At 38.0% G+C, this 13,158-nt stretch overlaps 1 protein-coding gene across 3 annotated transcripts in view; it reads right to left on the bottom strand.

Moving 5' to 3' along the window:
• Positions 1 to 4,837: 4,837 nt before the first annotated feature.
• FRMPD2 (FERM and PDZ domain containing 2) overlaps positions 4,838 to 13,158 on the bottom strand; it is a 67,102-nt gene continuing 58,781 nt past the window's right edge. For 2 of the 3 annotated variants that reach the window (XM_071748797.1, XM_071748798.1), the window contains exons 40-45: positions 11,983 to 12,131; positions 10,248 to 10,338; positions 8,992 to 9,326; positions 7,247 to 7,462; positions 6,921 to 6,983; positions 4,838 to 6,111 (exon numbers count right to left, since the gene is read on the bottom strand). In XM_071748797.1, coding sequence (XP_071604898.1) covers positions 6,040 to 6,111; positions 6,921 to 6,983; positions 7,247 to 7,462; positions 8,992 to 9,326; positions 10,248 to 10,338; positions 11,983 to 12,131 — 926 coding nt within the window. In that variant the 3' untranslated portion in view covers positions 4,838 to 6,039. Of the gene's footprint in view, positions 6,112 to 6,920; positions 6,984 to 7,246; positions 7,463 to 8,991; positions 9,327 to 10,247; positions 10,339 to 11,982; positions 12,132 to 13,158 lie in introns of those variants that run through there. The other variant, XM_071748799.1, reaches the window with a different exon arrangement.

Here is a 13,158-nt window from a genome sequence, read left to right as displayed (position 1 = left end):
TGTCTTTTCAGGCCTTGATCAGTGCAGAAGGGCTCTTAAAACTGCAACTCTCTCATGCTAGTAGCTCTCTCATGCACCAAAAAGCTGTAGCTCCTACTTGGAGATGTTGGATGTAACCTTGTCCTCTCTCTGAATCAGTGTTGGCAATTAAGGCCACTGAGATGATTAGGAAATTGTTATATATGTTGTATAAGGAGATGATGAGAGAGCTGGGGTTGTTTAGTGTGGAGTAGAGAATTCTTGGGGCAGGGAGGTTTATTTACAAATTCCTAGATGGGGCGAAGTAAAGAAGAAGGCAGAAAAAGACCCTTCCTGGAAGTACACAGTGACAGAACAAGAAGCAATGGGCAGAAATTGAAATACAGGAAATTCCATTTAAACATTAGAAAAAACATTTTTACTCTAAGGATGGTGAAATTACAGAACAGGCTGCCTAGGTAGGCCATGGGAGCTGTGTGCTGAAGAGATTCAAAACCCAGCTGAAGATTCCTGAGCTCTTCAGTAAATGAAGAAAGTGCTTCATTCCAACATCACTACTGTTTTAAGGTCGAGAGAAAGTTTATTCATGTTAGGCTCTTGTCAGACTAGATACCCTCTCTTGAGGCTGAGTACTTCATTATCATTATTTTCGGATCAATAGGACCAACAGCAGTTGTGGCTTTATAGCTGCCTGCAGTGTGCAACACCTGCCTGGCAAGGAAGACACTTGCCAGGCTGGAGCGAGAGCGCTGCATCCAGACCAATCCTTCCTGATGAAACTTTTGAGTGAACCTCAGTGAAAGTTCTTGGAGTGATTCTGTATCAAAGGCGCTAGTGAGTAATTAATGCTGCGGCGGTACCGATTTCCCAGTAGATGGCAGTGTTAGTTATTCTTCCTCAGTGCAAGAGGTATTTGCATTTACTGCATCTGTTCCCTCGCAGAAGATTCTGGTTTTCTTTAAGCCCAAAAGACCTTGTCCAAAAAGACATTTAGTGAAAACTTCATGACTCGTCTCTCAGACTTTCTAAGAAAATTAAAAGGAAGCCTGATGATATTAGTACAAGTTGTAAAAACAGAAGTTGATACTTTTAAGTCAGTTAATCAAACCTGGCAATGTTCTTGTAGCTAATAACACCCATTTTGGCATGTGGAGATATTTTAAGGTTTCTTGCTATTGCTGATGGGGCATAAGAGCGCACAAAAATATTAGCATGAAGCAATCCTGAGGCCAGAGAACTCAATGAATATTTCAAAGGAAATAATGGGGACACTCATTTCCCCCTACTCACATGATTTTGTAACTTAACAGCTATGAGGTGATTGTCCTTCCTGAGCTTGTTTTTAAACTGAGATAAAATGGCCTAAAAACCTTAGCAGCAGTCTCAATGGCAGTAAAACCCTTGCTTCCACAGGGTAAGATGACAAGGTCTGCTGTTCTGTGGACAGAGCTGCTGTCTCAACACAGGTTACCACTGAAAAGGCTTTGTATATGTTTTCAGTATGAATCTGAGGACTAGCAGATGTTTACTTGTTTTAAGTGCTTGTTTTAGCAGGTACTGCCTTCCACAAATATCTCCTTTTTGTTTGCATTTGTACTGCAGCTCGTCCTGATTGGTGACCCGAGTGTGGGAGGTGGCAAAGTTAATTTGGGTGATAATGAAGCTACCTTGTTTACTAGAAGGAATGGTGGAAAACTTGGGGAAAAACAATGGAAAAATACTGGACATTGGTGGGAGGAAGCTGGGAGGGTCTTGTGGATGGACCCTAGGGAAAGCTAGAGTATGTATATGGTCCATCAATAGTATGCCACATTGGAGGTAGAGTTAAGAAGATTTAGAAATACAAATAGTGATCTCAGCACCACTTCTGAAGCAAGCAGTGTGACCACAGGCACAGACTGAGGTTCTGTACCCTAATGCATGTCATGCATGTTAGCGTGTGTGCAAGTTCCAGTCAGACCACTTTATATGCTAAATAATATATCATAAAAAATGGGCCAGAGCAGTATGATCCTGTTTTCTGACTGAGAAAAGATACTTTTGTGTGTCGGCACAAAGTTAGAGGTTTCATCTGGTTTTACTTCCCAAGTTTACCAGAAACTCTGTAGACCTTGGACAGATCGCCAACGCATGAATAATTTCCCTGTGACTGGATTAGGACAATAGATCTTCCCTTATTTCCAGTTGAGCCTGACTTGTTGAGTAGTGTGAGATCTTTAAGGAGGCACTTATCTCTTTCCAACTGAATGTGAATCAATGAGCCTTGATCTCTATGGGAGTTTTGCATGAATACAGAACACAGAAGTGGGACTCTCATTTGTGCAATTTACTGGGGGAAATGGTAAATGAACTGCTGGGTGTATCCAGATTCCCCTATAATTAAGTGCTTCTTAATGGTCTTCTAACTATTTCAGGAGGTCTGCAGCAAAACGGGCACCTGAAACCCTGTATCATACTTTTAAAAGGGAAACTAAGAATAGATGGTTTGTTAAGCATCTCTGAGAGACCATATATAGAAGCCACATCTGCCGAGCACTTTCTGCTGATGATTCACTATTCATTTCTCTAAACATGGTATCTATTGTAGGAAGAAGCTGTGTCTGTCTTTTCAGTCCTTCTCAAAATTTACCTTATGTCTAGGCTGACTGTCAGCAGCAGAGCTCATAAGCAGTAGAAGTACTGAAGTGAACAGCCTTTAGCTTCAAAAACGTGCAGAACCCTTGCAAGTCTGCTGTTTTCTTAAAATCCTTTTAGCCTGTGAAATGAGAGACTTGCTCTGTAGGAGCATTGCAGGACTGTGATAGATGGAGGGCCTGTGATGCAGCATGTGGTGAAATGCATCTATCTGGCTCTGCTCAAAGACTGTTTCAGATGCTTTGAAATTTTCTGTAGGTGAAAGTTTATTTGTTATGTAACACACTATGAAATATCTGGAAGGACTGTTCTATTTTATCTTACTCTGCTAGCAGCCTTAGAGGACTAGGTCTGTGTAAAAGTGTATGTCTCATCCACAAAAGTTTACTCTGAGTGAGGATGTTATTATCTGGATCATAACCACAGCATCAGTTTAATTATTCATTAATGTCATGGTTTAACACTGGGCTGGCAATTAACCAAATGACAAATGCTCTGTTATCCCCCTCCCCTCCCTGATAAAGAAAGGAGAGAGGCTTAATGGTTGGAAACTAAACTACACAGCTTTAATGAAACAGTAATGATTAAAAAAAGGGAAAATTATTAAATATATACAAATATACAGGAAAACAATACTATATTTCCCCCCTCCTTTTCCCCAGTAACTCTCACGTCACCACTGAGGCTGCAGGGCAGCCCTGGGAAAGTCCAGGCTGGACTCCTGGAGTCAGCAGCAGTTGGGAGCTGGAGGCAGGAACACACAGATTCAGGCTGGCAGGGATCAGGACCACAGGCAGAGGAATGGACGGGATCCTCCCAGGATGCCAAAGCAAACAGGGACAGGTGATGGGTGAAGGCAAAGGGCAAAGAGGAAGGCTTAAGGAAGGGAGGGTTTTGACCCTCATGATTCCTCAAATTTATACTGAGTAGGACGTGTATGGGATGGAATATGCTGCTTGGTCAATTTTTGTCACCTGTCTTGTCTGCTACTCCCTAAAGGAGGGTTGCAGGTGTGACCTCTTTACTCCCGTTCTCTTTCCAGAGCATAAGATGTTCCTCAGAACTGAGCAGTGGCCTTGGTTCTGCACACCATTCTCCAGCTGTAACTATAAACATCAGTGTTATCAGTTCTAGAGGCACACACTGACTGAGAAACTTGCTGTTAATTTCAGATAGTGAAACAAGAGACTTAACTGAAAGCAAAATTACAAGACAGAAAATTAGCTCTATCCTGGCCAAAACCAGGACAATTAATTATAATATTCCTAAAGCATATAAACATGGGAAATGGCAGAATTTCTCAGAAGTCAGTAATGCCTGCTTTAGGAGAATGCACAAAAAGTACCATCATCACAAATTTGCCTTTAAAGGAAGTTTAAATATAAGCCCCAGTTAATAAAGGATTATTTTTCCTAGAGCTCTTACTCATTATCAGTTAACTGTTACAGATGATTTGTCATTAAAAAACCTAAAATTAAACTCAGATGTATTTTCAGAATTTTATAATATACCTGTAAAACAGGAAACCGTCTGTCAATTACCAAATACTTCTGTTAAAAAGCTGCAAAGTTGATGCACAAATGTGGAGAAACACATAATGCCATGAAGACTGTTCTAAATACAGAGCACTTGTTCTACACTTTTGTCTAAAGTACAGGAGTATTTTCATTGAGAAGCTTTTTTAAGTTGTGGTACAAAAAGTGAATTGTGCAGTCCTTCACAATGTGTTCCATTCATTGCATGTTGTACATGTTCAGTAATTAAAATCAGATTAAAAGGCCAAATAACAAATGAAGGTAACAAAGTGATGAGCAAAAATTTGGCTGATGACACTTAGCAAAACTGTGACAATAGTTCTTTATATGTGACTATACTAAGATAGTAAATGCAGAATGTGTGGAGATCAATGCTTCTGGGAAGGCTCAAATTCAATTAATTTAAGACAAAACATTGAATTCTGTTTCTACCAATCTAAGTCCAGGGTTGCTCCACTAATTTAGCATTACTCTGGATCTCTGTCAATAAGTTTGAAATTAGCATCTGGCTCACATCATGTTTCATTTCTATCTTTTACTGACTTCTCGTAAACTATGTGAGGGCAGAAAGAAGAAGTTTTTATATTAAACTGGCTTTTTCTAGAAGTCATATTTTCAATTAGTATTTAATCCCTCATTCTTTCGAAATAATAAAACCTCCCATTTGTAATGCAAATAAACAGCTATCCTACTCTCTCCTTTCTACTGCAGTTTTATTTTTGAATACCTCTTAATATTTTCTCCTTTCCAGAAATCAAGGAAGTTATAAAAATATCTACATTTGACTTAAATAAGTGCTTTCTTTTGTTTAAAAGTTACTCTTCCAATGCACACCTAATCACTTCCATACATATCACCTCCCAGATAAAGGCCTTAGAAACAGTACTATAGAAGCAAGTACAGCCTTATAAATTTGAACAGCAGATTTCTTCTCAAATCCACTCAAACTCACTCCACTCCACACTAACAGAAACCCTTTTTTTAAGACATATAAACTGTACTCAGTTATTTACTCTGATTTAAAGATCTGATTCAGCCCCTACTGAAACTAGTGGCACTTCCCATTGCTTTGGATCCTGCACAAGAATGACAAGATCATCAATGGAAAGGATCAGGGGAATGTGAAATGTATGTCCATGCCCAAAGGCACTCATGAGCATTTCATTTTGCTTAGTACTGCATTCGTTTTTACATCAGTGCAGAGTGAGAGAACACTGATGCTATCTACAGGTGTTCATATACTGGGAAAAATTAATATTCCATTATTAGAATGCTCTTCCTGCATTGAAGATAACCAACTAGGGTTTAAAAGCATCCTATTTTTCTGTCAGTGTTTTGATTTAAGATGTCTAATGACAGTGGTATAAATTCCTGGGCTGGAGTGATAACTAGAAATGGTTCTACAGTGTATGAGCAAACAAAGTAAACAGATTGAGTCCTTCCACACAAAAGCTTAAGTATCATAGAAACTACTGATTTTCAGTCCAGAAGCCAGTAGTACACAATAATATGTAAGGGACAACTGATCTTACACCAACACCAGCAGATTCTTGGGTCTGTCTGGTTTCCCTCTGGAAAGTAATGCTAAATTCAAAGGCTGCTACTTCCTTGTCACTGTCCCAAAATATTTTCCTCACTATTAATATATTATTAAATAGAACATGCAGATTGTCCAGCAGTGTTGTAGTGCTGGCTGGCAGTTTCTCCAAACAGTGAGCCAAGATTTAAGTGGTTTACCCAGGATATATAAAGCAAGGTTTTGAAATAACACTTAACTAACAAAACATGTAATATAACACTTGTTTGTGCTGGCTTGACATCTCTTTAAAGAAACTGCTGATTGGTCTCTGGAGTCCAAGGGAAACAGCAACAGGGAAGACTCATGTTGTTGTCAAAAGGAATCCATTGCTTGAAGGTTTTGAAGGACTTCCAGCACAACTTCATAACAGAATAAATATTCATCCTGTGCACAGAGACACCAGTGTGAAAGCCGTGTTTACATTCCACATCAGTTCTAGACAAAGGATGGACTGGCTGAAGTGCTGTTTCTAACATCAGCATCTTTGTAATGGATACAAAATCTTGGATATTTAGAAGCATCCTTGTTCTTTTTGTCCCTCACTTGTAAAAGGCTTTCTTATTTAAGCAGAAATGCTTTCTTATTTAATACAGTCCCTGTAAGCATCTACTTTGGTCTCATTTAGGTCAATGAAGATTATCTACTTGTTTAATTTTAATCACATGATCAGTCATTGTCCTGAAGAAAAATGTATCAAAGCATGTGCTAAAGTATTTGCCTATAGGAATTTATCCTAGTGTTTTCTTACTTTTCTTCCCACCTGTTTGCTCTGAATTCATTAACTGCATCTTGGGTTTTTTTCTGTGTGAAAACTCTTTTCACAGGTAGGCTTAACTCACTAGTAGAAGTCTTTATTGAGGTGACAATAACTCACCAATAGCAAGAATTCAATGGAATACCACAGTTTTGTAGGGTAGAGTTCGTGAGTATCTTGTTGATACCTGCTTTTCTTTATGTTTTAAAAAAAAATAAATTGGGGAGGTGGCAGATGGGATGGGGTGGGGCTGGTAACTGTGCTGTATTGGTGCTTTGCTTTTATTTCAATTAGTTGGTAAGGGACATATTTGCATCTAGACACCACTTGCCTAGAGCTTAAGTTATGCTTAAAGCCATGGATTTATCAAAGCATGTCAATATGTACCAGTAAATGAGTCTTTGAGAAATCATAATCTTGTTGGAAAATGAGAACATACCTTAGTTTGGATGATGCCAAAACGCTGATCGCTCAAATCTCTCACTATCTGCTTGATGTTGAACTATCAGAAGAGAACAGTTTTTATTTTTTTGAGATGCAAGTTGTAGATTTAAGCATATTCAAATGTGGAATGTGTGACTCAGTTATTTTACAAACAATGTATTTGTAGGTATTATCTTTGTTGTTTAAAACAACAAAAGCTGTGCTTATTCCATTTTGCCAGGATGGATTCTACCTGAAATTACTCTCATCTAATATACCCCCAAATGTTGTTGACATCAATACCAGTTTGTAACTCTTAATGATGTTCTATTTGATACTTACACATAAATCTTTTTCTATATATCTGAGCAGAACCTCAACACACAGCAAAACTCCACTTCTTCCAGTGCCAGTGCTGCAGTGAGCAACAATAGGTCCTGTGCTGTGAGCTTTTCTCATGTAACCAATGAATTTTACAAGCTGTTCAGCCAGTTTGGGAGTATTGAGGTCTGGCCAAGTGTTAAACTGCAAATGACTTATAATGCGCTTCTCTTCTGTCTGGAAGAGAAAGACCAGAAATGTTGAAAATTTCACTGGTAAATTTTCCTTCAGCCTCATTCTTAGTCAATTATTTGTCTTCCCTACAATTCCCCAACTTCCCATACTCGACTATATTAAATATTCTTTTAGGTTCTCAGAACCTCACTCAGAAATGCATTCAGAAATGCACTAGGAACACAGGCCTAGGACATATAATTCTTATCATTTTGATGAGACTCCAAAGCTACATTGTTGCCCCAAAATGATGTACTTATCTTAGTTATTGCTTAGAAAGGGAAAACAAAAACATTTGTTAAATTATAACATTCTAGCACGGTTTAATTTTAAAAAAATTAAATCATTTTTGTAACTGAATTAAGCTGTGCCAATAGAAGTAATATGATAGCCACAATAGTAAGATCACAAATGCTATTTTGTCTATGAGGTGCTAGTATGTATGTACTTGTATTTATATTTATACTTTATATATATATATTATATATATACTTGTACTTATACTATATATACAAGATATAAAAGAAAATCTTGTGATTAGATACCATTAGATACCATGACATACAAACCAAACCAAGCAAAAAATGCTTACAAGAATAATCATAATATAGATAAAGAATATTATTAATTGAATGGGCATTGGATAGTACTTGTTGCCAGTTTGCCAAAACATGTTAAGCTGAATGGAAAAGAACTAATTGAATTTTTAACATCAGAAGAATTTGGATGTATGTCTGGATTTCCGCTGAAGTAAACACATAGCTTTCTGTAGTATTTTGATCCTGGTGCAAGAAAATTACAGCTAACATAACAAGTCCATTGAAACAATCACAGAAAATGGCCCATTTTCCTATCTTAATAATCATTTGAGAAGACTCATCAAATTATTTACTGTTCTTCACACAGGGAAATAAGGCAAACTGTGGGGGTTTTTTATTTTCTTGATGGAAAGACACAAGTAAAAATCTCTTAATTATTCCATTATTTAATATATCCTACAGAAATTTTTGCAAAGTTTTCCTTAATATTGAGTCAAGTTTGATGGACATATAGTTGCCCTGATTTGTTAATTTTCTAAACGTTTACTGCTAGATTTGTAATTCATGTATATTCATGCCTTTTCATGAACAAAAGAAGTAAACTTTGTTCTAAATTCTGCAATGAAAACCACTTTCTTCCCTTCTTTCTTTCAAGCCAGCATTACAAAATATTTATCCACTCTGTCAGGCTCTTACTGCTTTGATGGGAACATTTAGCACTTCTGCAAAACATTGAACACTACAGCTCTGTGTATATTGAATTTTTGGACATTCTTGTCCAAATGTATGTAATGTATGATCCATTACTTGTGCAATGAACAAAGAAGCATCATCTCAACAAACCTGACTTCATGTCTGCTATTAGATTTCTACATTCCTAAAAAATGCTGAGCAAATTTTACCAAAGAAGCAAACAATAATACTACTATTTATTCACTTAAAATATCTAATCAATTTTATCATATATTAAAGTTTCACGTATACTCAACTTACCTGCTTGTTGATTATTTCTATTGTTCTAATGTTGAGATATTCCAAAACCTGGTAACTGTCTAATCTGAGTTGGAAATTAGACAGGTCTATAGAATCATGGATGGGCTCAGGCCAGTATCTATGACATCTGACTTCCCCTAGTTCCACTTCTTTTGTCATCATGGCAATCACATCTGATTCACTCTCCCAGACCATTTGCCAGAAATCAGCCATGGTGGATGGCAGAGGCCCTTGGGTTACAATATAGAAAAGTTCCTCTTCTCCAACTTCCATTCTAATGTAGCTTGCATTAATATAGCCATTCTTTCCTCCCAGAGGAACTCGTGTCTTATCATCTGTGCAGAAACAGAAAGTTGGTAATTCAGCTGTGGATCTGAAACAGAGTTCCCCCATCTCGAGCACTCAGGAGATGGGAAACCTCAGCCTGTAGCAGAAAAGTATGCCACTGGATTTTATAACACGTTTGGCTCGCAGCAGTAATAACAATTCTTGCTAATCGGAATTTACTGCAGCTTTATTTCTCTGAAGACACTTGTGTAACACTATGGTAAGGCTTCTACTTACCATAGAACTGTTTGGTAGCAATTCAAAATGTCTGTCCAATAACTGCTTTCAATGTATGGCATGGAAACATTATCTCTGCCCAGTGAGGCTGTGGAATCTCCTTCTCTGGAGACATTCAAAACTCACCTGGGTGCATTCCTGTGTGACCTATGTGAGTGATCCTGCTCTGGCAGGATCTTTTGAGGTCCCTTCTAACCCCTAACATTCTGTTATGCTGTGACTCTGAGATAAGTAATTTATTAGTACTCCATTAGCCTTGTGTAACAATTATCCAGATTGTTATCTACATTGTTCTGCTACCCTAATATCCTAATACTCATTTAATCCAATTTATACCTTTTAAGTCAAGCTTTTAAGATCCTTTATTCTTTACAATAAATTCTGTTTTACAGATATAGATTTAGTTATAGATATATTGAGATATATGTTTATATAGATATATATCTATATAAATATTGATAAAGATGATATAGCTGTAGCTATACATATACATCTCATCTGCTATTTTGTCCCATTCAGGACATGTTTTTACAACTCTACCTTTTTTTGGAAAAATCTCAATGCATTTCCTTATTAGTAGAGTTCCCTGTGACTAAGGATGTGGGATTTGCACCTCCTACATGTCAGTGTTATAGCTGTTTTTCTGTTCTCTGATGTCTTTGATCAGTGTTTTCATTAGTGTGCATACTTACATGGAAGAATATTTCGGTGTCTGTTTTTATCCAGGTTTTCTGGTGCTTTGCCAGTTGTGCAGTCATCTATTGGATTCACATGCTGTAAAGCCTAGATCAAAGAGAAATAGTCAATCCGTGTTCTTCACATCCTTATAGACAACCTTTACAGAGCTGGGGTGAGCAAACTTTACTGCTATATGTGACCCAAGACTGGCAAATAGAAATCTCACAGAAGAAAATCAGTATATTATTCTCTAAACTTCTAGGCAAGGAATTAAACTTGCTTTGTATTTTCTTCAGCCTGCACAAAATTTATGGAGCTTTCAAGTGTCATTACAAATCCCTGGTTTATAATGCTGTAAAATATATACTTGAAGTAGTGTCTTGGCCAAATTGCATAACATATTGACTCACCAACGCAGTAATGTGCTGTTAACTGGCAGTCAATGTGAGTGAATACTTTCCAGTGACTGAAGAAGTGATAGATATAGGGAACAGCACCGGTGATGCTAAGTTCAAATCATATGGTTGTTATGTATCTCATATTAGATTTTTGGGAACAGAATGAAGTACAGCTGGAAGCAGGAATGTCCAGTTTAATTTACAGCTTTGAATTACCTTAATTTTCCTTTATTCTTTCAGCCTTTTGGTATGCACTGCACAATGCTCAGCTATCACCTTATGCTACTATGAAGTGTTTATGTACTGACATACATGTGATAGTTCTATAACACCTTCATCAATTACTACAGCTTGTACTCACCTAAAATATTCACTGACTTTGGTAACAGTGCTTCCCCTACTTTCCTAGGGGGAAGCACTTTATGTTTTCTGTGAAGATGTGTGACATAGCTCATAGTATTCTATATCTACATCAGCAACAGAATGAAATTAAAGGAAATTAAAACATGCCCTTGAGTCTTCAGGGAAAGTCTGAAAATCCTATACACTTGAGCCTCTAGGATTTTGTACCCAGAAAGTCAGAGATACAAAGACAAGTGGAAGGAATTGATAACACAGCAATGACTGTGGGAAAGTCAGAGCAATCTGTTTCACTCCTGATGAGCAAATCCTTTAAAGCAAATTCCAGTACTGTGTTGAAGGGTTATGAAATAATCTGATTTTTTCTTTTTTTTTGAAAACTGGTGATAACCGAGTACTCAATTTATATCCTGAAACAAGAGATTTTATGTGCTTTCCAAATTTTAGACTTTTAATTTTTTTTTATGCCCTCAGATATAGTTAAGTGTTTTCATTATCTATGGAGTTATGTTACTTTTTAGTTTCATGAAGTTTATGACCTCAATAGCATCCCATGGTATGAGTTCCATGGATCACTGGAGGATTGTGTGAAACAGCTTCTTTTCATTAACTGTTTTAACACCAGTGAATCCCCAGCAGCATGGATTTCTTGGTTTAATGCAGCCTCTAGGATAGATCTTATGCAGATATTCAGCAGGGTAGAGGGAGTAATAGGAATAAGTCAGTCTAGGAAAGAATGATTCCAACACTACTTTTGTGTATTATTTATTTTCCATTCCATGTGGGCAGTTTATGTAGACAGGAAACAGCATAACCTGACCTGGTGTAGTATCACCCAGTTAGCAGAGTAAAAGCCCTGTCCTGGGTAGAATAAATCTCTGAGAAAACAGTCAGCAAAGTCAGTCTCCCATACAATATACACAAGGATGTTAAAGAGTCACTTTCTTAGCTCTACTAAATACTCAGATCTTACAAAGGAATCACACTTTACCATGAACTCCTCTGAAACCTCTTGATTTTCAATCTGCAACTGAAGGCCTTGAATAAGACTTGTGATGCCAGTCCTTGGACCTACTCCAGTCATCAGTGTTTTAGATGTAAATAACTGAGTCAGTTCCTCTCCAGAAGCAAAGGTTCTACCTATATATCAACAGAAAACAGGGATTTTAAATTATTATTTTTCATAGTACCAAATTTTGGCTTTAAATACCTAGGGGGCTGCAATACATACACAGTATTATATATAGAAAGTAAATATTGATGCTTACACTATGGAAGTGTAACGTGAAAAATGTTTTTGGCTTGCTTATGTTCGAGCAGAAAGAAGAGTAAATCAGCACCATGGATACAACCAATATATTTCATGTAACTTGGAAGAAGATCCAAGTATTGCAATGGTTGTGCAATACAGATTTGATGGATGGGCCACTCATTGGATAAGGAACTGTTTGGATGTCACGCTCAAAGAGCTGTGATCAGTGGCTCAGTGTGACAGAGATGTGTGATGAGTGGTGTTCCTCAAGGGTCACTACTCAGACCAATGCTGCTTAACAACATTGGTTGGTGACATGGGCAGTGAAATCAAATGCACCCTCAGCAAGTTGCTGATGACACTGAACTGGGGTGAAGTCAACATGTTAGAGGGAAGGGATGGCATCCAGAGGGACACTGACAGGCTTGAAAAGTGGACTTGTGCAAACTGCATGAAGTTCAACATGGCCAAGTGTAAGGTTCTGCACCTAGGTGGAGGCAATCCCATACACAAATGCAGGTTGGGAGGAGAAATGATGGAGAATATCCCTGCAGAGAAGGACTTGGGGGGGGAGGTGTGGACCAGAAGCTCAACATGAGCTGTTCATGTGCACTTGTAGCCCAGAGATCCAACTGTGTCCTGGGCTGCATCAAAAGAAGGATAGACACTCAGTCAAGGGAGGTGATTCTCCCCCCCTACTCTGCTCTTGTGAGATCCCATCTGGAGTTCTCTGTCCAGTTCTGGGGTCCCCAGCAGAAGAATGACATAGAGCTCCTGGAATGTGTCCAGAGGAGAGTCCCTAAAATGATCAGAGGGCTGGAGCACCTCCGCTATGAAGACAGGCTAAAGAAGTTGGGGTTGTTCAACCTGGAGGAGTCTCCAAGGTGACCTTATAGCAACCCTCCAATATCTAAA

This window comes from Heliangelus exortis, chromosome 7 (assembly GCF_036169615.1).
Source record: "Heliangelus exortis chromosome 7, bHelExo1.hap1, whole genome shotgun sequence".
In the NCBI taxonomy this organism is placed as follows: Eukaryota; Metazoa; Chordata; class Aves; order Apodiformes; family Trochilidae; genus Heliangelus; species Heliangelus exortis.
Note: the sequence above shows the minus strand (reverse complement) of the source record. Positions and strands in the feature narration are given on the sequence as shown.